The sequence below is a fragment of the Wyeomyia smithii genome, chromosome 2 (genome assembly GCF_029784165.1).
Source record: "Wyeomyia smithii strain HCP4-BCI-WySm-NY-G18 chromosome 2, ASM2978416v1, whole genome shotgun sequence".
Lineage (NCBI taxonomy): Eukaryota > Metazoa > Arthropoda > Insecta > Diptera > Culicidae > Wyeomyia > Wyeomyia smithii.
In genome coordinates, this window is record NC_073695.1 from 114,247,757 (window position 1) to 114,274,890 (window position 27,134).

The 27,134-nt window shown below is 40.3% G+C and overlaps 3 protein-coding genes and 1 long non-coding RNA gene across 6 annotated transcripts; 2 read left to right on the forward strand and 2 right to left on the reverse strand.

Moving 5' to 3' along the window:
• Window positions 1-885: 885 nt before the first annotated feature.
• LOC129723666 (collectin-10-like) lies at window positions 886-1,956 on the forward strand. Its single transcript, XM_055678005.1, has 3 exons — window positions 886-1,133; window positions 1,193-1,275; window positions 1,336-1,956. Exons 1-3 carry the CDS (start codon window positions 1,028-1,030, stop codon window positions 1,687-1,689), a joined length of 543 nt encoding a protein of 180 aa, XP_055533980.1. The 5' UTR covers window positions 886-1,027; the 3' UTR covers window positions 1,690-1,956.
• On the reverse strand, window positions 1,784-20,262 carry LOC129723663 (plasma kallikrein-like). 2 transcript variants are annotated; one of them, XM_055678002.1, is made up of 2 exons: window positions 19,378-20,262; window positions 1,784-2,404 (listed from the first exon to the last, which is right to left on the reverse strand). In XM_055678002.1, the coding sequence occupies exons 1-2, from the start codon at window positions 20,225-20,227 to the stop codon at window positions 1,959-1,961; spliced, it is 1,296 nt and encodes a 431-aa protein (XP_055533977.1). In that variant the 5' UTR covers window positions 20,228-20,262; the 3' UTR covers window positions 1,784-1,958. The 2 variants fall into 2 exon arrangements, with proteins under 2 accessions (XP_055533977.1, XP_055533976.1); XM_055678001.1 differs by lacking the exon at window positions 1,784-2,404 and adding an exon at window positions 17,038-17,576.
• On the forward strand, window positions 20,121-21,978 carry LOC129723664 (microfibril-associated glycoprotein 4-like). Of its 2 annotated transcripts, none has more exons than XM_055678003.1 (3): window positions 20,121-20,436; window positions 20,492-21,726; window positions 21,785-21,978. In XM_055678003.1, the coding sequence occupies exons 2-3, from the start codon at window positions 20,771-20,773 to the stop codon at window positions 21,900-21,902; spliced, it is 1,074 nt and encodes a 357-aa protein (XP_055533978.1). In that variant the 5' UTR covers window positions 20,121-20,436; window positions 20,492-20,770; the 3' UTR covers window positions 21,903-21,978. The 2 variants fall into 2 exon arrangements, with proteins under 2 accessions (XP_055533978.1, XP_055533979.1); XM_055678004.1 differs by having other exon boundaries at window positions 20,123-20,436; window positions 20,822-21,726.
• Window positions 21,979-22,818: 840 nt separating this feature from the next.
• Window positions 22,819-26,635, reverse strand: LOC129723479 (uncharacterized). Its single transcript, XR_008727765.1, has 3 exons — window positions 26,322-26,635; window positions 22,957-23,065; window positions 22,819-22,901 (listed from the first exon to the last, which is right to left on the reverse strand). It is a non-coding gene; the product is annotated as an uncharacterized LOC129723479 (long non-coding RNA).
• Window positions 26,636-27,134: the final 499 nt, after the last annotated feature.

Sequence of the window (27,134 nt, forward strand, 5' to 3'; positions counted from 1 at the left end):
AAATTCCATGCATTAGTTCATACACATTGCGGTTTCATTTTTGAAACTTGTGTTGAAACAACGAAAATGTTGCAATTGGCTCCACCTCCTGCGCTTTTTTTGTCATTGTATAAGAAACTGAGATGTAACTGCAATATAGTTTCGCATAAGAATTTGTTGCTGTGATGCACAAAGTTCATAATCGAAACATATTTTGCTGCTTGGGCTTATTTTTGCAACAGCTCGGAAACATTTATTTTAGAAGAGTGAATTGTGTAATTTTAATCACACATTGTTATGGTTTTATGTTTATTGCTTATGCCAGTTATTGGAGACGAAGATGTTTTTTTCCAGAGGGGATTCACTGCTGTCAAATTTCATATATGTGTGCGTTATCGCAACTCTGGTCCATGACGTTTGTAATTATAAACAATAATGGGAAAAAACTCACTACACAACGCTTTATTCATAATATAATATTTCACATCTTTTAATATTTCACATCGATCAATCAAAAAGAACAAAAACCAAAACCAACAAATGCCATGTAGCCAAATATGTTGGTTACACGATGTTTGACAGATCATAAAACAAAATCAGATTTTTAATTTAGAGTTTTACGTTCATTTTTAACATTCCAGTTCCGAAACAAATCTCTCAGTATTTTTTATTTGCAAAATAATATGTATTAGTTTTTTGAAACTCGTTGCTTGACAGTATTTTCTACGCAACTATATGCTTCAGATAAGGCGTATGCTGGAATGCACCTTTTTAGAAAAGTACTCTTGAGCTCGAAAAATTTCACCACTCACGGGAAACACTGATTTTTCTAAGCCTAATACGTACACATAGTTTCGTTCATATAAAAAGTGGTCACTCAAAATTTCGGATCATTCTGGCTAAGATTTCAGAGCATCTCGACAATCTAGAGCCCACACATTAGTGTACGTAGAATTAAACTGGGAATCCCAGCAGCATTCAGTTATCACTCTTTTCTGTAGCGCATCGTTGTCATTTGTACAGTACAGTTACAAGCGAAGAGCCAAATATGACGGACCAAAGAATACTGCTACTAGCGATAGTATTAACGTTTACGACAATCAACCACTCCGTAGAGGCCTATGATGCCGTGCTTGGAAATCAAACAGTTCGAGGTAGGTTTGAAATAATTTCGCACGATTACACATTTGACATGACTCATTCATATTTTCAGAAATTTTGACAAAAAATCTATGTTTGAGTCCTTGCACGGGTGCTTCATCAGGTCTTTGGAAGACTTTTACGGTCCCTTTTACAGTAAATCAGCCTATGATAATGATGTAAATAAGTGACAATTGATAAAATCGAATATTCCAGGAAGGAAACTGGTTTGAAGCAATTTCCTACTGTCAAGAGGCAGGAATGTCGTTAGTTCAAATCCGCGATCAGTACGACAACAGTGCGCTGCAAGATTGGCTCAACGAAAACGGCTATGGACAGAGTGATACATTTTGGATTGGTGCCAATGATCTTGCAACGGCAGGTGTTTTCCGGTGGGGTTTTACCAATAAACGGATTAAGTTCAAACAATGGTCTTCTGGAGAACCGAATGCAGCGTCCATTCGTGGAGAAACCGAACACTGTGTACAACTGATAGCACAAACGATGAAATGGAATGATTCAGTGTGCTCGCGGAGGCTAAAGTTTATTTGTGAGCGATACGCGTCATAGATTTGAGTTCACTTTACATTCTAGATTTGAACTTTCAATGAGCGAGTGCTACCAACATTTACAGGCCGTTTCGGAATACTTAGAATTATATGAATTATCCTCTAGCGATGTTTTTAATTTCATGTGATTTCTTAACAAAATTTCTCTAATGCATCATACTTTTAAAGTTCGAATAACGTGCTGTCGATAATTCTTGGCAATACTTATCTTTCAATGCTTTATGAACAAACTCTTTGCGTGAATAAAGACACAAGATACGTAAAACGATTCTAATTCCAGGTGATATATTCGCAAATATAGCGCTGCTTCCATTCGCATGGCACGTCATTCCAAACGACGCCACCCCAACGGCCGATTTCCAAGCAATTTCCGTTACCTCCTGCATTATCCGGCTGTCCAGGAGAATAATTTAAATAGCCGGTCAAATACCCGACCGGTCTATTCGTAGAGATCCACACGAAATGACCTTCATTTCCTAAATCAGTTCCAGCTATAAACCAGGGGCCTTTGGTATTGCTAGATTTTGCAATCGCTTGCTCAATTAACCGACTGTCCTCCTCCGAAGTTATCGTTGCCAGTTGGTGCCCAACATTCTGACAAAGTCTCCAAGCTTGCAAGAAAGTAACCTCTTGACTGTTGTGGACAAAATATTGTTTCTTCATTGATCTTTTTCCGTACGGCCTCTCATCCAAACAGTTGCACCCAAAACTGGAATCTTAACAAAACAAAAAAATAAATAGTTACTTAAAAAACAAATGCACAACAGGCTATTATAGTGATCATCTTCTTCCACTATTGGCGAAGTTAATATGATTGTAAACAGGCTACTGATAACAACAAATACACCAACGTATTTCATTGCCACTGCTTCTGTAGAGGCTGTTTGAATGATTCTCAGGGCATGAAATCTTTTGCGCTTCCTTTATAAACACGTTTAAAGTAAACGGTGGTTCCCCCCGGAATCAACAACAAGCTGCACAGATGCTATCTCTTAGTGTGTACCTTGTATGCACCTTACCTTGCGGTACCAGAAAATTTCTCTTCGCGTAAGTGTGGCACACTTATTTTTAATTACGAATAAGAAGTCCAATGCAGTTACGAAAGATAAATATCTAATTTCACAAATCTTTTTTCGTGTCTGCTTTTTTTCAGCAATTTCCTTAACACTGTCGGTTTTTATCTGAATAAACTTTCATCGTTACTCTAACAACTTCTACGAAGAACTTTGATAAAAATTATCTCAAGTGGGTTACACAACTTGATCAAGAGCATTCGAAATTATTTCTTTTATATAACCATTATTCATATATATTAGCCAATATAACATTAAACATAATTTCTCTTTTACTGAGGAAGCGTAAAAATCAATGTTTTTGAGCGTTTTCAGTCAGAATAATCTGAATATATACAAAAAATAATAGATCACTTTTGATTTGAAAGAAACTTTGCAAACGGCTCAGAGAATTGAGTGTTTTCCGCGGGTGATATAACTTTTTTTTATTACAATGCGGGACTGGTTCCGCATTGAAATAAAAAATGGCCGAATGAATTTTTGCGTTTTCTTAATTTATTCTGGCTCCCATCCAGAAACAGAAGTCATATGTTGCTGGTTTAGCATGCAACATTGAGACTTCTAGCTCAGGGCTGTCCAATGATATTCTGTCCAATTATATGCTACCATTAAGAAATCCGCGAATAGTTTTCCACCTCTGTGGACCATTTACAAAATCATGTCGTTAGTTGTGTTTGTTGAAACTATTATTTTGGTTCCTTAGCATTATAACGACAGCTTTCGGTTAACATTAAAAAATGTGTTGTTCTTTTTACGCAAGAAAGTCGTTTAAATTATTCTTGTGGCCGAAAACTAAAATGGCTGATTTTAAAAGCGATGGCCACTGTAAAAATTTTGAGTTTGACTACACAGCACCGCAGTATTTTAAACTAAGAACAGATTTTTGTTATGTGATGCAGGATGCATCACGCAACAGCGTGATATACTGTTGCGTGGCTGAGAGCACTGTACTTCTGCAATTTGCTTCCATACGCCACGAAATTAATTTGATCCCAAGCCACAAATAAATAAATAAATGTACCGTGGACATTATACAGACCCCTTCCCCCTCTCAAATCTGTCCACGTAGAATGTGTTCCCTTACATACGGAAAAAGCTCGTTGCGTCTTGCGAATCTAAGAGAATGACATAACTTGAAAAAAGCGGAATAAACATCGTTAAGTGCAATTACATTACACGGCCTTTTTCAAAATTTTCACATCATTTGAAAAACGTACTTTTGAGTATAACTCACAGTTAAAAAGTATAGAAAAACTCGAACAAAGAACGTACACAACGAGAACGGCTGATCGACTAAACAAAGGGAAATTGTGAGTAAACTCGTGCTGTAGAGACGCTGGAACGGTCGAAACTGGATGCAGCGACCTCTATACTTTAAATTTGAAACACGATATCGATCATAGGCAACTTCTACTAGTTTACAAAGCCTCGAAATTAAAAAAAAGGAGCATCGCCAAGATGAACGAAAAATGAGGTTTTAGAGCACAAAAGTTGTTCGGTAGAAAATTGATTTAAACGAATTTTGAGTTCAGATCAGTACTTGAGCGATGTAGATTTTGATTTTAGGATAGTTTTAGCATAATTTAAGCCAATAAAAAAATGATTTTTGTTGGTAGATATTACCCCTTAAATTCTAGCGGCATCCGCTGATACTATCAGAACGTTAGGGGACTCCGAACTAGAGTCGATGACCTCTCCATCTCAGTTAGCGACGCGCAAATCGCCGTGGTGATTTTTACTGAGGCTTGGCTTAACAACCGGTTCCATTCACCGCAGCTATTCGGAACTGATTATAATGTTTGGTGTAGAGGTGTACTTATAACCGTCAACAAACGTTATAGTTCATTGCGTCCTAATCACCGCAGGTGTTCCACAAGGTTCTATCCTGGGTCCGGTGTTATAGAATGTCATGTATGACGAGGTGTTAAAACTCAAGTTCCCTGTAAGGGTTGTGATCGTCGGCTTTGCAGACGACATTACGCTGGAGGTTTAAGGCAAGTCGATCGAGGAGATCAAGTTAAGGGACGCGCACTGTATACGCAAGGTCGAGGACTGGATGCGCTCCAGGAATCTGAAGCTAGCGCATCATAAGACGGAGGTCACAGTTGTGAACAACCGTAAATCGGACCAACAGCAAGTAAAGACCTCTTGCCAGTGTGGTTTCGTCCACACTACGCTATGGTGGGCCAGTGTGGTCCAGAGCGCGAAGTACTAACAGTTACCGCGGTAAACTGAAAAGTACCTACAGGCCCATGTGCCTGAGAGTTGCGAGTGCGCATCGAACGGTATCATACGATGCAATCTGTATATTGTCCAGCATGATGCCTATCAGCATTGCCATCAAGGAGGACAGGGAATGTTTCGACCAACGTGACACAAGGAGCATACCAGGTACCAGAAGGTCATTCTCGATGCTCCGCTGGCAGCGGGAATGGTCTAACTCCACAAATGGCAGGTGAACGCACCGACTTACACCGGAGACATCCGGGTGGGTTGGGAAGCGCCATGGTGAAGTGAACTTCCACCTGACACAGATCCTGTCAAGCCATGGTTGCTTCAAGCAATATCTGCACAGGTTCGGACACGCGTGGTTCCCCATGTGCGTTCCCTCCCCCGAGTGCGTGGATGCGGAGGAGACTGCTGAGCATGTCTTCTTTTTATGCCCCCGTTTTGTAAGAGCGAGGAGCGACATGATGGCTGTGAGCGGGCCTGGCACTACTCCGGACAATCTAGTCCATGTGGGGCCGCCTCCCAGATTGTCCTGGAGCTGCAACGTGTGTGCCGGGTCAACCACCAACACGCCAGTGGTAGCTAACTACCAGTGTCCAGGTAGTTAGCTAGGAGGTTATAAGAGTAAAGAGGGTGCATCACGCACAAAAGCCACTACCCGACGTAATACTTAACCGTCATTCTGGGAAGACCAGGGCTGGAGACTAGAGGGGTTTAAGTGGGTCGGACAGGGATTAGCAGGTGTTTGGGAGAGTGTAAATACCCCAGCATCTCTCCCCTAGTCTCATCCCCACAACCCTGAGTTCTCTTCTCAGGTGTCTGATCGCTGATTTCCCCGTAACCTTGAAAAAAAATCACAGGAGGGTTGTGTGCAAAGCCACGACCGCAAGGATGAAGTAGAATACTTTTACAAGAAAGAAAACCCGGCTGCTTGCGTGTCAGTCATTTTTTAATTTGTTGTTCAATTCAATATCGGATAAGATACCGATCACATCTTGGCGTTATCACTGACAGTGCGAATAAAGTATTTCTTGTGATAAAATAAACAGTGAAAAGCTAATTTAACACTCAAAACTAGACGGCTCATGTGTTGTCAAAATGAGTTAACTTTTCATTGAATGCATTTGCTAGTGCCCGCTATCGCACAGAGACTTTATTTCACTAAAGTGCCTCACTGGATCAGCTGCTATCGCTATCCATAGCCATGCCAATGTTTTGGCCGCTATACGCTGCTATTGGTATCAGCTATCCCAGCTGCTATCGATGCTGAAATAGGCTGCAACTAGTGCACTATCCATTGCAATGCCACAGCTGTGGCCGCTATCTGCCTGGTATCCACTGCACTGGTACTGCTGCTGCTAAGGGAAGACTGCCGTTGTCGCTGTCTAGAACTATTATGAGTGGCTTCGACTGAAACAGGCTCTTAAATAGGGATGAAAAACCTATCGATAGTAGTAGGAAATTATCGATAACTATCGATAACCTTTTAGTCGATATTCCCATTCTTACTCTTATGCAGACAAATAGCAAATTTTAAATGGCAAGGTCTATGATTCTGTCGACCGTGCTTGGGAAGCAATCATATTAACGACTAATCAGATCAGTCGAATTTTGCGCTCAAACAAGGATTGACCATTCTCAATAATATAATTGCTTGTCATCATTTGAACTTGATAATTTTTGAATTTTAGTTATGCGAAAAATTATTTTTTATGCTGATAATGAGAGCTTTTCGGATGTTGTGCTCATGACTGAAGGAAAAGATAATTCAGTACGTTCTGAGACACAGAGATGAAGCCAAATATATATCTGTTCCAAATTTCTTAAAAGTGTAAATTGATTCAAGAGAAAATATTAACTCTTCAATTAGGTTTTTATTTCATCCTGAAAAAGACAATTTGTTGTTTGATTCAATGTTTGATAAGATGCCGATTACATCTTTGCGTTATCACTGACAGTGCGAATAAAGTAATCCTTGGGGGAAAATAAACACTGAAAAGTTTTCCAGAACGTTCTTTTCATTGGATGCATTTGCTGGTGTGCCTGCTATCGCTCAGAGACAACATTTCACTAAAATGCCACACTGCATCAGCTGGCTCTGCTTATATTGATGATAAGACCAACGTCAACCGCTGCGCTATCCCCGTTGTCACAGTAGTGGACGCTTCCGTTGCCATAGGTATCCGCTGCCCTGCATCACCTGGTCCTGTTATCGATGCTGGCTGAGACGCGCTCCGCCGCTATCCGTTGCCATACCACAGCTGTGGCCGTTATCCGCTGCATTGCTACAACTGCTGTATCCACTGCTGATGCTAAGGGAGGACTGCTCCTGTTGCAGTCTAGAATTATAATGAGCGGCTTCGAGTGAAACAGGATCTTATATAGGCCAAATTGCACATTTGAAATGGCAAGGTCTATGATTCTGTCGACCGTGCTTGGGAAGCAATCATATAACGACCAATCAGAGACCGAATTTTTTGTTTTGACAAGGCTTGACTATTTTCAATAGTACAATAGTTTGAATAATAACATTACAATTATCTGCATTTGAGAAGAATCTTAGAAGATTTTCCAATCTATTGCTGCCAGAACGAAGGAAATCCATCGAATACTAACCGATTTATTAGCATTTGAAATTGGACATATTTTTCACTTTTTTCGGTTTTAGATTTTCATTTCACATCCCTATGTAGCCAAACTTCCTGAGAGAAGTATTCTACTTCAAAACGTTACAGTTTAACGGAATCAGTAACAAAAGCAGTCATTAGTGGTAGTGGTACCGACCAACCTTCGGTTAATGTGAATGGTAGTAACCGAACTATTTGTCTTGGCGTTGTTTACATCCCGCCTGATTTTTCAACCTCCTCGAATAGTGTCGAACGAGTGTGCATTTAAAGTATCCGAGAAACTGGGACCGCAGGTCTTTCACTTACTGTTTGGCGGCTACAATCAACCTGGCCTTTGTTGAAAAAAATTTTTTTGGAAAGTTCAACTTGATTTTGTAAACTCTGTGTTCACTCCTGCAAACAGTGCACTCGTGGATGGAATGGCATTACTAGACTGGTCAATCAGTGCGAGGTGATGCAACTATCTGATGCTGTTACCAAAGTTGATCCGTTACACCCTCCCCTTTTTTCCACACTCAGCTGTTAACTACTAGTTGAATAAAATGAGGTTCTTAATGATAGAGAGTTTGACTTCTTCCAAACTGATTTTGCTAGATTCAATGAAGCTTTGCACTCAACAGACTGGTCCAAGCTTAGGAAAATGACTGGAGAGCGACACTATACTGACGACTTTTCTCTCTCTTCACTCTAACAGCCTCATGCATGAGCTATTCATGAGAGCTCACATACAGCTACAGCTTAAACAAGGCAAAGAAACTGTCTTGTGTTGCGTACGACAGCTCATTCTTGCGCATGTATTTTGTTCGTTCGGACATGACAGCCTAGTTTGCTCATTTTAAGGATGTCCTGTTCCTGTTGACAGCCTGCTGATCGGCTGCGGCTGTCGTCGACTTGCATTTTTTCGTTTCTCTTTTTTCACAGGCCGGTGGCATATTGAATACGAAGCAAACCGTTTCCATTGTTGTTATTATTCCCTACGTAAGAAAAAACGTGCTTCGCACCATCTCTCTTTCATTCTTTCATCGGCCCTACTGTCGTGATCATAATCACCTGACATCCCGCTCGGATTCGTGTTGAAGGATGTCGGAAGATTACAGGCTGTCATTCGCGACAGCTTGGGAATACCAACAGACATATGAAGATGAAAAATAACAGTCCGTATGGAGTTGCATGTGTGCTGTCGTCAGTTGCTGTCGGACTGTTAACCGAACGTGTGGGGAGCAGAGAGTGCTGTACAATACAATGAGAGCCGGATCAGTTGAAAATTTGCTGTCATTGTCTTGTAGTCATTTTCATAACACTGGACTGGTCGTTCCTGGATACAAAAGATATTAATATAACTGTAACACTTTTCAACCAACGGTTCTTGTCACTCTTTCGTGAATTGATTTCTCGACCCAAGCCAAAACTGAAATCACCCTGGTCAAATCAACATCTTAGTCGTCTCAAACGTAAGAGATCCACGGTGGTGAAGAAGTATTCCCGTTTTCGAGATGCCTTCACCAAGCGAGAATTTGCCAGAATCTGCATTATGATCTCAAACGAAATCCCAAACGTATTTGATACTTCATTAACAAGAAACGCAAGGAAACTGAACTTCCAGCGCAAATGTCACTTTAAGATCAATTTTCCAGTAATACTGAGAAACATTAGTAATCTGTTTTGCTCAGCAGTTTTTTAGTTTTTTCGCTACCGGCAGTGTTTCAATTCGTGATATACAAAATGCTCTGAAGCTCGTTCCTGCGAACGCCTATGTGATATAAAATTAACTATTTTCTCATAAAATGAAGTTGTAGAGGCTCTGAAGCAATCAAAATCATCAGTGACCCCAGGGCCGGACGGAATACCATCAATCGTCTTCAAATATTGCGGATCTGCTCTTTCGGAACAGTTACAGTTAATTATTAACCTTCTGCTTTATCAGGAAACATTTCCTGAATTTTGAAGAAGGGCTTATATTTGTCCTGTGTTCGAGAAAAGTAATAAAAGCGATGTAATCAACTATCGGGGGATTACATCGCTTTGCGCTGGCTCAAAACTTTGTGAGGTCTTGATCGGTGGCTCGTTGCAAAGAAGTGTTACGCAATACATTTCAACGGATCAGCATGGCTTTTTTCCTGGTCGCTCAATTAACACATATCTTGTTGAGTTTAATATATGGAAAATGAAGCACAAGTTGACACGGTGTATACTGACATTAAAACAGCGTTCAACCGCGTTGATCACACTATACTGCTAACCAAATTAAAGCATGTTGATGCTTCTGCTGGGCTTCAACTGGTGAGTCGACAACTTGGAAGGAGTGTCAAACTTAGCTCCGGTCTTCACAAGTTCCTATCTCACGCCTCCACGAGTCATATGATACGATAGACCACCAGTAAAAACATGGACACAACTGGTTGGCGTTGCCTGGGCAATGTTATCATCCGACAATAGCTAAGTGAGAAGGTGCGACGCGATCGTTGGCGCGGTAACCATATCTCGGCGGTAGAGGAAATGCTTCGCCAACCCGAGCGTCTGTCCACCAAGATGGTGCGGCTCAAAACAGCGTATGATCTCCATGTTAGGAGCGGCTGATCGACGTCCTGGTGTCAGCGTGGGACTCTAATCAGAGCTGACACGATGGTCCTCCGGCGAGACAGGGGGTTGGGGAAGGCCCAACAAGCCGCCCCGAAAAACACCAAATGTTGCAAATTTCGAAGAAGTTAATACGGATCGGAACAATCGGCACAGACCTAGGCGACGAAATAAGGACTACGATTGGGAACTCGGTACATGGAACTGCAGATCGTTAGGCTTTCACGGCTGCGATAGGATCATATATGATGAACTGAATCCACGCAACTTCGAAATCGTAGCACTGCAGGAACTTTGCTGGTCGGGACAGAAGGTATGGAAAAGCGGACAGCGAGAGGCTACGTTTTATCAGAGCTGTGGCACTACCAACGAGCTTGGAACGGGCTTAATAGTGCTGGGTAGGATGCGCCAACGCGTGATCGGGTGGCAGCCGATCAGTGCGAGGATGTGTAAGTTATGAATTAAGGGCCGGTTCTTCAACTACAGCATCATCAACGTGCACTGCCCACACGAAGGAAGAGCCGACGATGAGAAAGAAGCGTTTTATGCGCAGCTGGAGCAGGTGTATGATAGCTGTCCGCAACGGGACGTTAAGATCGTCATCGGTGATATGAACGCTCAGATAGGACGGGAGGCAATGTACAGACCGGTGATAGGGCCGAATAGCCTGCACGCCGCATCAAATGATAACGGCCAACGATGTGTGAACTTTGCAGCCTCCCGCGGTATGGTAGTCAGAAGTACCTTCTTCCCCCGCAAAGACATCCACAAAGCCACCTGGAGATCACCTGACTTACAAGTGGAGAACCAAATCGACCACGTTTTGATCCATGGTAAATTCTTCTCTGACGTCATCAACGTTCGCACCTACCGCAGTGCGAATATTGATTCGGACCATTACCTTGTTGCAGTATGCATGCGCCCAAAACTTTCGACGGTGCGAAACACGCGTCAAAGTCGCCCACCGCGACCAAACATCGGGCAACTACGGGACGCCGAGGTTGCACAGGAGTACGCGCAGCAGCTGGAAGCAGCATTACCAACGGAAGAGCAGCTTTGCGCAGCTACTCTTGAAGATGGCTGGAGGGACATTCGATCAGCCATAGGTAGTACTGCTGTAGCGGCGCTTGGTACTATGGCTCCGAACAAGAGAAACGACTGGGTTGACGACGAGTGCAAATAGTTAGTGGAAGAGAAGAATGCAGCACGAGCGAGAATGCTGCAACACCAAACGAGGGCGAACGTGGAGCGCTACCGACGCGCACGGAACAGGCAAAACTCGGTCTTACGGAAGAAAAAGCGCCAGGAGCAAGATCGAGATCGCGAGGCGATTGAGGCACTGTACCGTGCGAATGACACACGAAAGTTCTACGAGAAGCTGAACTGTTCCCGCAAAGGCTATGTGCCACAAGCCGACATGTGCAGGGACCTTGACGGCAACCTTCTCACGAACAAGTGTGAGGTGATTGACAGGTTGAAGCAGTACTACGATGAGCACCTTAATGGCGATGTAGCAGAGGACGACGCACAGTGGGGAATCGCTGGCCATCAGCCAAAAAAATTTTTTTTCGTTAGCTGTTTCATAATATTTTTCCTTTATTGCTATAACATCCAAGTGTCTAAATCCAAAATCTGGGCGCAATATCATGAAATCTGAATTTTTTATGACTTTTCAAAGCTTGGCAAACTGGCGTTTTGTGTCTTTTTTTTTAAAAAAGTACATTACTTTTAAACGCTCTGTAGCTTCAATGATAGCTTGAAATTTTTTTGACGTCAAAGAAAAAGTTGTTGTAAATATTGTGCAAAACAAACCCTTTTCATGAGATATTGTAAAATTTAGTCATAATAGGCCTGACACTAGAAAAAATTTAAAAAACATGATTTTTTGTATAAAAGTAGCTTAAAAGTTTAGTTGCCGCAGTTTGCCACCGTTGTGACTACATTCAAAATTTAGGTAAAAACGTAAGCTTTCAAATACATACTGTCCGCTGCTGCGCAAAACTGCGCAAATTGTCACTTTCGTGAAAAAAGCGATAGCAGTTTTTTTTCTCATTTGTTGTTGAGGTTGAAATTTCAACCAGGATTAATTTTAATCATAACCATGATACCCCATTAATGGAAATTTATGATATCGAACTCAATCCGTAAGAATAAAACAAAAATTTGGGCAAAAATTACAAAATTTATCAATTAAAAGTTATAAAATAAGTGTTAAATAAGAAAATAGTAAACAAATCTTTATGAAACTTTTAATTATGTCAAACTCTATCACTTTCTGCAAATTTAAAACAATATTAAAAACATTCAGCTCTTTTCAATTTATGATCATGAAATTCGCTGAACTGATGGATGTGTTAAATACTAGCAGCAGATTCATACCATCAAACTCCGGCTAACAATAGTCCGTTTGAAGATTGCTTTTGCTTCGCACTCGTTTGCATACAAAAGTAAAGCACACATTTTGCTTAATGAGAAAAAAAAACAAAGAGCAGTCGTCGCCCTCCGCATCTTTTCGTATTCATTTAGAACGTTGTGTCATTCCAGTGTCTTGGTTTTCAAATTCATAAATTCGTTGAATTTTATTATGGAGCCTTCAACTTCAGCGGCACCAATAAATTCAGGAAGATGATGATGCTGATGGTGATTTTTTCAATTTGTAATTAGTTTGTATTACTTATGTTGTTTTGGTTCATTAAAAAAAAATATATTTAGGCGAAATTTGTTTAGTTCGAGGGGTCGTCCATAAATTACGTATTTTTTCAATTGGGAGGACGCCCGATGGCCTTACTTGTGCTCAAAGATCATATAATACTATGAAAAAGGAAAAAAGTGACAAAAAAATATTAAAATTGGATTTCGTGCTTTATGGACAGCCCCAAACAAAAAATTGATGCCAAATTCGTGTTCAGCGCCCCAAAATTATGTAAATACTAAGTTTTTGTCGCATTTATCGACATTTTTTTTTTGCTTGGCCAGCCTTTGTATGGAGTCGCCCCACTGTGCGACGACGGAGTGGTAGTAGATCCCGGTGTACGCTCAGATGACAACAGAATCCCAGCCCCTGACCTCCAGGAGGTTAGAGAGGAGATCGGCCGGCTGAAAAACAATAAAGCCGCTGGAGCTGACCAACTCCCCAGCGAGCTGTTAAAACACGGTGGTGAATCACTGGCTAAGGCGCTACACTGGGTTATTGCCAAGATTTGGGAGGAAGAGGTAGTACCGGAGGAGTGGATGGAGGGTACAGTGTGCCCCATCTACAAAAAAGGCGACAAGTTGGATTGCTGCAACTACCGCGCAATTACGTTGTTGAACGCCGCCTACAAGGTACTCTCTCAAATTCTGTGCCGTCGACTATCACCGTTTGCAAGGGAATTCGTGGGGCAATACCAAGCGGGATTTATGGGTGCCCGCGCCACCACGGACCAAATATTCGCGCTACGGCAGGTCTTACAGGAGTGCCGTGAGTATGACGTGCCCACACATCACTTGTTCATCGATTTTAAATCGGCATACGGCACAATCGTTCGAGACCAGCTATGGCAGATTATGCACGATTACGGCTTTCCAGATAAACTGACACGGTTGTTCAAGTCGACGATGGATCGGGTGATGTGCGTAGTTCGAGTTTCGGGGACACTCTCGAGTCCCTTCACATCTCGAAGAGGGTTACGGCAAGGTGATGGATTATCGTGCTTGCTATTCAACATCGCTTTGGAAGGTGTGATACGTAGGGCTGGTATCGACACGAGTGGCACGATTTTTAGAAGGTCTGTTCAGCTCTTTGGCTTCGCCGATGACATTGATATTGTAGCACGAACCCTTGAAAAGATGACGGAGACGTACGTCAGACTGAAGGCTGAAGCCGGACGAATTGGACTGGCCATAAACGCATCGAAGACCAAGTACACGAGAGGAAGAGGTTCCAGAGAAGACAGTGTCAACCTCCCGCCACGAATTCATATTAGCGGTGATGAAATCGAGGTGGTAGATGAGCTCGTGTACCTGGGCTCACTGGTGACTGCTGACAACGACACCAGCAGAGAAATTCGTCGACGCCTTATGGCAGGAAATCGTGCCTACTTTGGACTCCGGAGGCCACTACGCTCGAATAAAATCCGCCGTCGCACGAAGTTAACCATCTACAAAACACTGATCAGACCGGTAGTCCTCTACGGCCACGAAACCTGGACTATGCTCGTGGAGGACCAACGCGCCCTTGGGGTTTTCGAACGGAAGGTGTTGCGTACCATCTGTGGTGGAGTGTAGATGGAAGATGGATCATGGCGGAGGCGGATGAACCACGAGTTGCATCAGCTGCTGGGAGAACCACTCATCGTTCAAACGGCGAAAATCGGGAGACTACAGTGGGCTGGGCATGTTGGACGACAACCCGGTGAAAATGGTTCTTGATAACAACCCGACTGGAACAAGGCGACGAGGCGCGCAGCGAGCAAGGTGGCTCGATCAAGTGGAAGACGACCTGCGGGGCCTCCGCAGACGACATGGCCAAGCATGGAAAAGTTCACTCACTAGCAATATTTCATGCAAATGTGTTCTTTGATTTATCAGTTATCGTTCAACTATTTCCACTCGCGTACAAGTTGTCCATAGAAACGCTGCTGATTGTTTTTCGCTTCTAACAGTTCCGAATACCATAGAAGGAGACTGAATGATTCAAACACGATAGTATTTATTGTATCCAAGTTCACTTGCACTCAACATTATCGCGAGAAGCTTTGAGATATTATCGCCAGTGATACAAAACTATGAATCCAAATGAACGTTAGATTGCGTTCAATTGTTTGCTTGCCGGAGCAAATAGGTATCATCAATGCTTACGGAAATTGTAGCATGATGCATTAGCATCTGATACTTGAAATCACCAAGAATCATCGTGGTATATCACGGTGAAAGCACGATGTGGAGTAGCCGAATTACGCCTACTAGCAACCAACATTTGAAAGAATCATTGCGATCGCTTGAGTGCAATCGTTTACGATTCTTTCGTGAAACACTCGCTATATGTTGCTCGCTCCGCCTAAAGCAGGCAATACTGAAACAAAATCATCAAAGAAAGCTACCATATATTTCTTTGCTCTAAGTTGTCTCTTGCAAGCTTGAGAATGTAACTTTTAATAGCGATGGTTTGCTAGGATTGAAAGCTTATAAATAGCACGTTCAGAAATGATACCCGAATGATTGTTATGCGATACGAGTTTTTCCATCCTTGGACATGGCTGGCGAGCTGCAGCCATGGACCGAGTTGAATGGAGACGACTTCTTCGAACAGCAAGGGACACTTCGGCCTGGAGCTGACTGGTAAGGTAAGTGATGCTTCTGCTACTTTCGTCCGTCGATTAAAACCTTCCTTGAAATCCGCTACCTCTCTGTAAAACTAAGAAAAGTAGAATCCCGCAGTTATCGAAGTACTTCAGGCGTATTTCAAGGTAGCTATGTTGAACCTATGCTGTTCTCACTGTATTACTACGTTGTCTGCTTGACATTTCCTCCAGAATGTGGAATCGTGTACGCTGATGACCTCAAAATCTGCCAAGAAATCCGTGATCAGCTTAAGCCGAAAAAAAAGCCGTATCATATCCAAAGCAAGCAAGAACCTGGGATTTATAATAAAAATTGCTAATGAGTTCAGTGATCAGTACTGCTTGAGAGCATTGTACTAAACATTGGAGCTTTAGACTGCGCGAATCGAGTTGGTTCATCAGATAACCACTTCGAGCCTCCCTTGGATGGATAATATTTTAATTTATTAGATTTAACAGTGGTGGGCACCATTCCGCTAATTCGCTAATTCGCTAATTAGCGACGCTAAAATTCAGTTAGCGATTTAGCGATTTCACTAATTTTTGAGCTGGTTAGCGAAACTGTTAGCGTCGCTAAAATTTTGGCCTCCGAAACGCTAATCGCTAATTCGCTAAATTTTGTAGAAAAGCGACTTCGAAAGATGAACATACTTTACTGCGAAAGTTACTTTTGTCAGTTTTTTCACCCTAGAATGGAGTTCCAGTTATCGTACAAGCCACAGGAGCATTTTGTAGAACAAGCACAAGGTCTAGATTGAATTTTCGGCACACCAAAAACTTTGGCAAATTGCAATGCGCTTGAAGTTATGACAACCTTCGTTCTACTTTTTCGATTCAGATAATAATTGAATTTTTATGGAAACATTCCTAAGAGTATCTATTTTCAATGCAAGCTAAATAAAATTGGTTATTCTTGTTTTTACAAAATCAAATATGAATACCGTTTCGTGAACCTCTTACTGTAAATAGCTTTAAAAATAAATTGTTTTCGTTTGTTCAACCAAAACAGAGCAAAGTGGTCCAAAACCTACAAAACACGAGCAATAAATATAGCGATATGACTATTTACATTTTGAAAAGTTAGCGATTAGCGATTAGCGAAAGTTCCGCTAATGTGGGTTTTAGCGTTCAGCGATTATCGAGCTAAATTTTCCGGTTAGCGACTTAGCGATTAGCGTCGCTAAATTTTCGGTTAGCGGTGCCCACCACTGGATTTTAAGTTTCTTGTATGTAGACCCTGTTGTCCGATAAAATAGAAAAAAATTATATAAAATTGGGGGATATCACATGTATAATGTCACAAAAGATCAAATGTTTTCGGTCGCAGTAATGAATCCAAGTAAATACTGTTTAAGATCTAGGAGTTTTACCTCCAAACCATCTAATATTATCAGATGCTCGAGTATTCCATGAAATATACGTCCATTATATGAAACGTGAGGTACGCAAAAACTCAAACACACAAAGATCTCCTCCATTCAGAAGCAAAAATTTTCAATATTGTCTAAAAATGCACTAAGAGTGTTATTACAAGTTGAATTTATTCATTGTGTATGACAGTCATAAAACGTAACACATCATTGCGGAATCCAACACAAATGTACGAGAAATACTTTCATTTCCAGCTGACATGTTCGCAAATATAGCGCTGCTTCCATTCACAAGGTACATCATTCCAGGAAACTCCACTCCAACGGCCAATTTCCAAGCAATGTTCGTTACCCCAAGCGTTGTTCGGTTGTCCGGGAGCAAAGTTCAAATAGCCGGTCATATATCCGACCGGTTTATTCGTAGTGATCCACACAAAATGACCTTCATTTCCCAAATCAGTTCCTGCTATAAACCAGGGCCCTTTGGTATTACTAGATTTTGCAATTGCCTGCTCAACCAACCGACTGTCCTCCTCCGAAGTTATCGTAGCCAATTGGTGCCCAACATTCTGACAAAGTCTCCAGGCTTGCAAGAAAGTAACCTCTTGATTGTTGTGGACAAAGTATTGTTTCTTCATTGATCTTGTCCCGTACTGATCATCACCCAAACAGTTACTCCCGAAACTGGAATCTAAATTAAAAAAAACAGTAATTAGTTAATAAAATAGCCGAAGAGCGAACTGAACAATATTTTGAAAACCCACCATCTCTTTTTTCCACTAAAGGCGAAGTTAATATGATTGTGGACAGGCTACTGATAACAAAAAATATACCAACGTACTTCATTGCTTACAGAGAATGTCTAAACGATTCTCAGAGTAACAAAACTGTTCCGTTTTCGTTATACACTCGTTTTGAGTAATTGGTGATTTCCCCGGGAATCAGCAACAAGCTGCACATATACTATCTCTATGTATTACTTTGCTCTGCAATGCTCAATTTGAAGCTATTTTAATTACTATTTAATTACTAGCTGTATGACTTCTTTTTCCACGAAACAATTTTATCTATAACGATTGCAATTTTTAAAGAACTATCGAATAATGCGCTGAACACGACCAGTGTATAAAATCATAGTTACGGACATAAATTGTCAGGGTGCTGAGGGATGTGGTGAAATGTATTACCTAAAAATCCGTGATAAAATGTACTGATGGAAAGATATTGATCTTAGAACACTAGGTAATGTTTAGGCGTCCTCAAATAAAACTTTTACGAAATTCACGTGGCTTTCAAGGTAACTTTTGAATGTCCGGAGCCATTTTAGATATTTTCATAAAGTTTCAAATCAAAACTCGATTTAATGTGAAACTTTCCACCTAAAATTTTTTGGCGGGTCTCGGTAACTTATTTCCGAGAACGGCACCACTGAGTGCTCGGTTAAAAAAATCATGACAGTTGTCACATTTTATCGTATATCTCGGTTCAACCTAACTGAAATTTCGGCACAAAATATTGCTACCGAGATTTCGGATATTTTGTGCCGAAATTTTAGTTGGGTGAACCGAGATTTACGAACAAATATGACAGCTGTCATTATTTTTTTAACCGAGCACTCAGTGGTGCCGTTCTCGGCAATAAGTTACCGAGACCCGGCAAAAAATTTTAAGTGTGTACAGTATTATTTTATGCAACACCTTAAGAGAGAGGATGGGTGTAAAATATTGTCTTCAACAAAATTTTAAGAGCTTATATGGGCGATTGTCCACAAAGGATAAACGATCAAAAATCTGTCCACTGTACATCTGTTCGAAACGATCAAAAATCTGTCCACTTGGAACGTGGATAGCCTCCAATTGATAAGTTTTCAACAAAGAAACCTCGTAAGAAGATGGTCTAAATTGTAAACACGTACGACAAAAAACAGTTTTGTTTCATTTTGAGGCATCACACAAGACTGCACAATCGTAATTCCGGCTCTGTCCAAATAACGATCCCCAAATGTCTCCGGAACAAGCGCGTCAAAAAGCGTTTCCGCGCGCTCGCAATTAAAATTTGGAATTATTCGCCATAATCCAACCAACCTAAACAACGTACTTTTGCAAATTCATTTACGTCTGTTTATTCATCAAAATATAATCTTTTTGTAGTATTGTGCATCACGCTAAGTTTGATGACATCCAGAGTCTCAATTGTGAATTCTACACGCAAAAGTTGGATAGAGCGAAATCCCGGTAACATTGTGCGAAGTTGGCGCCATTTCCGATTAGATTTAGCACTGGAACAAATGTGTCTCAACTGTTACGAAATTGTTTGCAAGTGTAGTAAAGTCACAACTTTGCAAATACATACTTAGCTGACACTGCTGAACCATTCGAAAAAGATTAGACAAAAGTTACATCAATAATTGGAAAAATATCTGCTGCATTTAAAAGTTAAACACTTCGTAACTTAAAAAAGTACTAGAATTAAGACTTAAGAACACCACTTACTTGAGTTTTCCATTATCCATCTTCTATATTTCGCCACATCCACGAACGCTGTATAGTCCGTAGAGCTACACAAATTTTGATTCCGTTCCTGTGCAGCCGTGAAGGAAATTACTCCTAGCAAGTACCATTTTCCTCGTATATTCCGAAACATTCCCCCTCCGCTATCGCCGTTGCAAGCGTTGGTACCATTCCGGTAACCGGCGCAAAACATTTCATCTGTTACACTGTTCTTAAACGCCTCCTGATTGCTCCTAATGCAGTCATCCTTCAGCACGATCGGTACGTTCGCTGCTCTTAGTGTATCAGAAACCGCGTTCTGTTCCGTGTATCCCCAGCCGACAATCGTTCCAGACAGTTGACTTTTAATCAACGAAAATGTTGGGAGGCATGCCGGTTGAACAAACTTCCCATAAACTACCGGTTCTTTCGTTATCAATAGCGCTATATCATGTCTGACTTCCACAGTATCAGCGGAATTCTGATAAAGTATTATTGAACTTAACTCGTATTCCGCTACCGACTCGCTTTGAGCGCTTAGTAAATGCTTTCCAACTAGTATCACGAGCTCATCGGGTTGTCTTGCCGTTCTCAATCCAGGGACAACGACACAATGCGCCGAAGTGATGGCAACACTCTGACCGACCAGCGTTCCCCCGCAAATGTACTGCCTGATAGGATGTTTGATAAAGATCGCGAGATGCCACGGATAATCGCCGGGTTGAACATCAAAGCTGTTTGTTATGAGATCGCGAGTTTTTATTTGTCTCTCTCCGCACTTTTGCAAGTTTACTAAGTGCTGGTTCAAGTATAGCGAGAGCGAAACCAAAATCGGAACGAGCGAATGCTTCATATTCGGTTGGGCTTAAGCTTTTGCACTGATTAAGATCCGACAGACCGACAAGCGGTTAGTACATACGGTCAACAAGCGCGGGGATTTTTCGTTTCGCATACAAATATGTTTGGACAACGCTTGTATATATATGCATACATTTGTGAATAAGATTGCACGCCCAGGGCCAGGTCCTGCAGTGTTCTGGATCGATATAATGGAAAATATAGGTATGTTTTACTACTTTAGGTAAATCTCATGCTTGTTTAATTTGATTTTCATTAGATGGGGTTCCTTGTGCTTTATGTCTTTGTTATTGATGTTCAATTCATGACTGGATCTCATGAGGCAAAAAATTATCCAAATAAACAAAGTGTATCTCGTGGCATAGCGCTCAGCACAAAATCGCTCCAATTTTATCAGGGTCTGAATTATTTTGAATATAGCACAATGAAATTACCAACATCGGAAGTTGCCAAAATTGAGAGGTGATAAAATAGGAACAACGCTGTATTTAGATAAATTCTGCCTACGTCTCGCAACGATATCGCGCCAACTATAGAAATGACGGGATTTAATACGGTTTTCTTAATTCCGTTACTGTTTCTCGTCCAGTTTGCCAAACCTGGGGAATTACCAACGGTCAAAACTGATACAGCTAAAGAAGGAGTCGGTTTCGAAGTCTTGCTCGCCAAGTTGGACTATTTGGAGTACAAGTTTATGGAGCTGGGGTATGATCTAAAGGAACAAAATGAATTGATGGCACGGAATCAAGCTCATCTCGATAAGAGCAACGAAGGAATGGCGTGGATGGTTATGCGCTTAGATGAAGCCCTAGGGCGAAATTTCAAACAGGTGTTAAGCCAATCATGGAAGATTTTGCAGCAGCAAAAAAGTTGCTCGAATCACGAAAATTTACGCAAAGCTTTATTTAACTTGAAACCCATTAAGGGACCTTCCGATAACGTGCGGATGCTTTCTAATTTGCATCAGTTCAAACTCCGAGGTCCGTACGACTCCTGTTCTGCCGAGCCAAACAAAATATCCGGAAAGTATTTACTACAACCATCTATGGAGGATGAACCATTTGTGGGCTTCTGCGAGCAAACAAAATTCGGCGGTGGCTGGTTGGTGATCCAACATCGGTACGACGGATCATTGGACTTTTATCGTAACTGGACCGAATTCAAACATGGTTTCGGAGAAGCTGATAGAGAATACTGGATCGGTTTGGAATTGTTGCACAAGTTAACTTCATCGAAAACTTACCAGCTGTTAGTTGAATTGGAAGACTTCGTTGGGGATTTCAAATATGCTAAGTTTTCCGATTTCGAAATTGGAAACGAAACAGAAAAGTACATGCTGAAAAAAATAGGAACCTACACTGGAACTGCGGGAGATTCATTGGCGTATCAGAAAGGCATGAAATTCACCACACTGGACAGTGACAACGATGCCAATTCTGCTAACTGTGCTGAGTCAAATAGTGGCGCTTGGTGGTACAATAACTGTCACCATAGGTATGTTAAATACATGTTTTCTATCAACGAATATATTATGCATGAATTTTCTTTGCAGTAATCTTAATGGAAAATATATGAACGCAAACGATGCAAGATCAGCTTCATGGTATCATTTCAAGAGTGCTTATTCTGGATTAAAGTATACCAGGATGCTGATTCGAGATGTGAACTGAAATAAGTTACTTTTGCGCTTCATAAGCTCAAGCATACATTGAATTCAACTTTTTTTGTTGATGAATAAAGTGAAATAAAAGGGTATTCATAATGTAACCATGTATTTCACTGTATCGTTACTGTTTATTGGCTCTAAAACTTTGGCAACTACAAAAGTATCCTTATTTTATTTCCTGTCTAAAATTCTAACGTAGTAAATTTTTCTTGGCAAAACCATCTCGCTTGAGTCTACACTGTAAATAAAAATCACGTCATCGCACTACTTGCCTAACATTTCAGAGTTGAATGAAAATCTTTCGAAATACCGTTTCGATTCAAACTTCGAACACTTCACAATAAAAACCGAATAATTAGAACTAGTTTATTAAAAAGCATGATTATTATACACCATTTCGTTCCTTGGAATGTCCTTCACCCAGTGATGTATGGTTCTTTACTGTAGGGCCTGGGAATCAGCAGGCGTTGAAAAAAGTGACAGTCAGTATTTAGACGGTTTGCCTATCTCTTAGCGATTCTGTTCAAGTGTTCGGAGTTTGAATCAAAGCCGATTTCCAAATTCTCCTTGTTTTCGTGTACAAAAAGTGTTTAAATCTGTATAAACAGCACTTAATTGCAACAACAATTGAATAACCAACATGTTAAACCTTTAAGATCGGTGAGAGAGTTAATTTTTTGTTGATTTTTTAGTGCAAAAAGTTACATCATAGCTAAAGTGTTCGAAATTTGATGCATTACGGTATATTAATGCAAAGAACGATGAAACCAACAGCAAATCACTTTATTCTGTGTTTTTATGTTCATCTTTGTTTATATGCCTATGTTTGAGATACGGAATGTCAGTCAAATGGATAATTATATAAATTCACAATAAATTCAAGAGACTTCTTTTGAATTTAGATATTTCATTTTTATTTTGTTCTAGATTTTTAATTCAATAACCTCAATTCAATCCTAGAGATGATCCCTGTCACTTCATCGATGCAAACTCATTTCAGGATCTGTAAAAGAGTCGCTTTATTGTTCTTCTATTTTATAAAATTCAATAAAACTTACGCTTAAATAAATGTTTGATCTCTGGGTGAATGTGCTGCTTGCGCCGTTCGTCATCGTCCCTTTTTTTGTTTCGCTTTGTGGTTTTGACGTTTGTCAATTGGAATTGTAGCTGTAATTCTATTGATTTAAACAGTGGTGATAATACAAGAGATTTTCATTATAATAAGATGGTGATTTTCATTAACCAGTTTTCAACGCAAGATCATTTCATTGGAAAGTGTTAATATTCAAGAAATCAACACTCAATCACTCCAACTTGCAGTGTGATGTGACGAATTGAATCAAATGCAAAAACACTTGAAGTAATCGTGACATTTTTTATAGAGTATTTCCGACCAGAAAGACAAAACAAAAATTTAACAGAGGCTGTTAGTTTGTTATGTGAAAAACCTTTCAAGTTGCGTTTTAATTTAGGTGTTGAAATAACAGAATTCATAACAAAAAAATATTCTACTAATATCAAACCCATAACAAATTTTGTTACTAACGTATCAGCTTTCTAACAAAATTAGATAGCACATAGAAGGTTTTGATAGAGATGAAAAAAATGTTAGATTTGTTTCAGAACAACTCCATTTCATGATTTGTTATTATAACTCATTCAGATTCAATTTTGTTATCAAAAGCAAATGGGAAAATACAAAATCGTATCGAAATATGTTATTTGTATCTCCCGTTGAAAGAATTTTTTGACGTAGGACTACGTCTAACCGCACTATATCGAGATACATTCTGAGGAAACTAAAAACCAAGATGTAACGTCGGAATGAAAGATTTCAAACGGTAATACTGATGTAACCACATGATGGATCACAATAATCAATATGTCGTTGGATTGATAAAATGATGGACAATTTTGTGATTCTTCATATATCATTGTTACTTAATTGTTAAACAGTGAAAATTGATGAAAAGTTTCAAGGTCGTATTTTTACGAACAATGTACCAATCACATGCGAGAACTCCTGGCACAGACTTCATGAGTGGACACCAACTGCTTGCTATGACAACCTCTATTCAGTGGCAAAAAAAAATTGGACAGAACCTCCCCGTCCCAACAGGTCAACTGATATTTGCTTCTATGAACCTAGACTATTTTGATGTCTTGAAAGTAAAGCTCTTTCGGAAAGTTCATACACAGGCAACAGTACTGCACCGAGCCATATATGAGAAGACGGTCGCTCGTCGTCAGTGCAGTAGCACTCGATTGCCATTTGTGTGCAGTCAAGCCAAGTGGAAACAATGTAGCTGCTGTCGACGTACAGTGGTGCGTGTTCGCACACTACGCTGTGCGACCGGGGATAAAATAATTCTGTACGCAACAGTATATCACGATATTGGATGTTGCATCCAATATGTGATTACAACTGAACGGATTTTGACCTTGATCGAACGACGACGGTTGCCAAAGCATGTGATACAATAATTGGCATATCATTGTATATTGTACGATGAACATAAATAAGTAAAAAGTTCAGTTGAAATCCACTTCTTCTAGTTCAGTTTCGCAGCTTTCAACCAATCACGAGCTCGCTTTATATAGCTGCAACAGATGTTTTGTCATCGTTTTAAAGTGCTTATTGTGTTACTACCCCTGAACAGATTTCAAACACCGATGTCTTAATCGACAGGTAGAATATTGTGAAAGATTGTTATATAATAATTAAAATATTTCTTCAACAAAAGTTGTGTTAACATTCTACTAATCAGAAGCTTGCTACCCCGTTGCTTTTGGTTGTCGTGACGAGTAGATGGCATTTGAACTGCAACCGTAGTGATTTTCTTATACATGTTTAATGATAAAAACTTCTTTCAAATTCCTAAAGATAGAAGTTGCATTGGGTTGCTGTCTTTTTGAATTCTACACTCTGTTTTTCTCAGATTTCTTTAAATGACCAACTATAGTCTATTTGCAAGACAACAGAAAACCAATATGCTTCGTAAAGATTTTTAAACAGATATTCCAGATAGCTCGTTTAAGCTGTACTGATGGTTTTATTTTTCCAGTTAAAAAAATTTAATTCAATATGACAATCCTAGTTGCATTACGCGGTTGTGGTATAGAGAAAACCCAAATTATATGCATCTTGACGTTAGGTTTCAAACATTCATATTCGTATTTTTGAATTACAAAAATATTACATCAGCATCTGCAAGAAAATATTACTAAACATATAAAGACAACCTGTCGCACAACACAACATATAAACACAACCGTGTAAAGATACTAAACATATGAACACAACCTGTCATTGCCAGACTTGTAATTGAACAACATTATGCAAACATCAGTTGGAGAGGTTAGTTTCTTGAAGGAAACAGCCGGATGACTTTTAAATATGGCATTTTGTTGTTTGTTTTTTCATTGGTATCATAAAACTGATTAATTTTTTTCTGGTTCTGCCTAATGAATAAATGTTTCAATTGGCCAAAAATGAAAAAAATGACTGTGACATGTTACATCCTCATAAATTCCAATGTCAATTTCAAAATTTTTGTGAATATAGATTTTCTACTAAAAACTGCAACTCTTTATCGTCACTTTTCCAACGAACTTGTAAATACAGGATTTTTTTATGTGACTTCTTTGCTAAGCAGTTGCATGAAACTGACAATGATACTGCTTTGAAATCGGTGAGTGAGCTATTTTTTACAGGCGCAATTGAAGATGAAAGTAAGTTTGCTTTCTACTAAATCGTTCTTAATTAAGACCTATATAAAAAATTGCCTTTTCGCGTGTTGAAGAAATTTGACTGCATTAGGATGAAAGGTATTCATCAATGTTAAAAACAGTGTTTATTTCTTCTTAAATAGATGTCTGCAAACAAATAATCTAAATTATTTTTAAAAATAAACGCTTTTCTTTTTATGACTTTCTGGTGGCATATGACCTTAACAATATGTGGCCACCAATGAACTAGTTTTAGGATTGTAAGTTGTTAGAGGTGTCGTTTGATGGATTAAGGCTCAATAATCTGAAAGTATTCGGAACGCAACGTCCGCATGAAGCCTTCAACGACCTAGACACTTGATATGACCCTTCCGAGTAATTAGAGGTATAGCACGGCATTGCTTTGATCATGTCTATTTTGGTTTCGGTTTCGGCAACATAATGGACAAAATGCCTTTCTCTTGGTGGTTGTTGAGTTTGAATTGTTTAAAACCAAAACAAGAAAACTATAAATTATGATTAAACATAACCGCTCGTTTTTGGCTTTTGTGTGCCGTGTCGAGAGTGAAACGTGGTCAAATCGAACAAAGTCTAAATTCTCTAAATAAAATATAAAACTATCGTAGTCCTACGTCAAACATGCGGTCGTATCTTGGATACCACCCTCGTACTATTTTTTTTTGGGTTGCCTTACGTTTGAATGAATCCAGGTCATCTTCCGCATCAAAACCGACAATTTTTGAAAAATTTTCAATCGTTAGTCAGTAGTGTTGGGCTGGGACTTTCCGGTAGAGGTGGGCAATCCGCTCACGAACTGATCTAAAGAGCTGGTTCTCCAAAGTGAGTGAGTGATCTATCGTTCTTTTTTAAAGAGCGGTAACTCACCCCTTACCTCAAGCAAATAGCTGATAGCTGATTTTGTTGATCAGACACCGCAAGCAAGAGCCCAATGAATGCTTCACCCCAAGCGCAAAGCGGCGCGCGACACTGCAAAAAAACTTCCAAAAAAAGCTGCCATCGGCTGCCTGCTCTCCTATGTATAATCATCCACCAGCCACGGGAATAAAAATAAAAATCTACTTGCCAAAGTTCACACACAGGCACACGGACAGGCTAACGCCGAGAACGCACAAGAAAGGATGGCAAAAGTGGAACGAAAAGAGCGAAAGAACTGGTTCACTGATCTTTTGAATCTGTTCAGGCAATCCGCTCCCGAGCTGATCAGAAAGTCAGTTCTTTAAAAGATCGAAATCTTCTGATCGCGAGCGGATTGCCTGCGAGCTGAACAGAAGAGCCATCGGAAGAATCAGTTCTTCTGAGAGCTAAAGATTTCGCTCTTTCAAAGAACTGAGTCTTCCGATCAGCCTACGAGCGGATTGCCAGAAGATCAGTGAATCAGTTCTTTCGTTCTTTTCGTTCCACATCCATTCGTGTGTGTACTTGGCGTTAGTCAACCCGTGTAGGTACCTGTGTATGAATTGTGACAAGTTGATTTTTTGCAAGCTCT

Bases quoted from the DNA above. Each gene is read 5' to 3' on its own strand.
- LOC129723666 (XM_055678005.1), top strand. From the start codon at position 1,028: ATGACGGACCAAAGAATACTGCTACTAGCGATAGTATTAACGTTTACG. The intron at 1,134-1,192 runs GTAGGTTTGAAA...TCATATTTTCAG, and splicing joins TGGAAATCAAACAGTTCGAG to AAATTTTGACAAAAAATCTA. The intron at 1,276-1,335 runs GTAAATCAGCCT...CGAATATTCCAG, and splicing joins CTTTTACGGTCCCTTTTACA to GAAGGAAACTGGTTTGAAGC.
- LOC129723663 (XM_055678002.1), bottom strand. From the start codon at position 20,227: ATGAAGCATTCGCTCGTTCCGATTTTGGTTTCGCTCTCGCTATACTTG. The intron at 2,405-19,377 runs GTAAGTGGTGTT...TGTTTTGTTAAG, and splicing joins ATGGATAATGGAAAACTCAA to ATTCCAGTTTTGGGTGCAAC.
- LOC129723664 (XM_055678003.1), top strand. From the start codon at position 20,771: ATGACGGGATTTAATACGGTTTTCTTAATTCCGTTACTGTTTCTCGTC. The intron at 21,727-21,784 runs GTATGTTAAATA...TTTTCTTTGCAG, and splicing joins TACAATAACTGTCACCATAG to TAATCTTAATGGAAAATATA.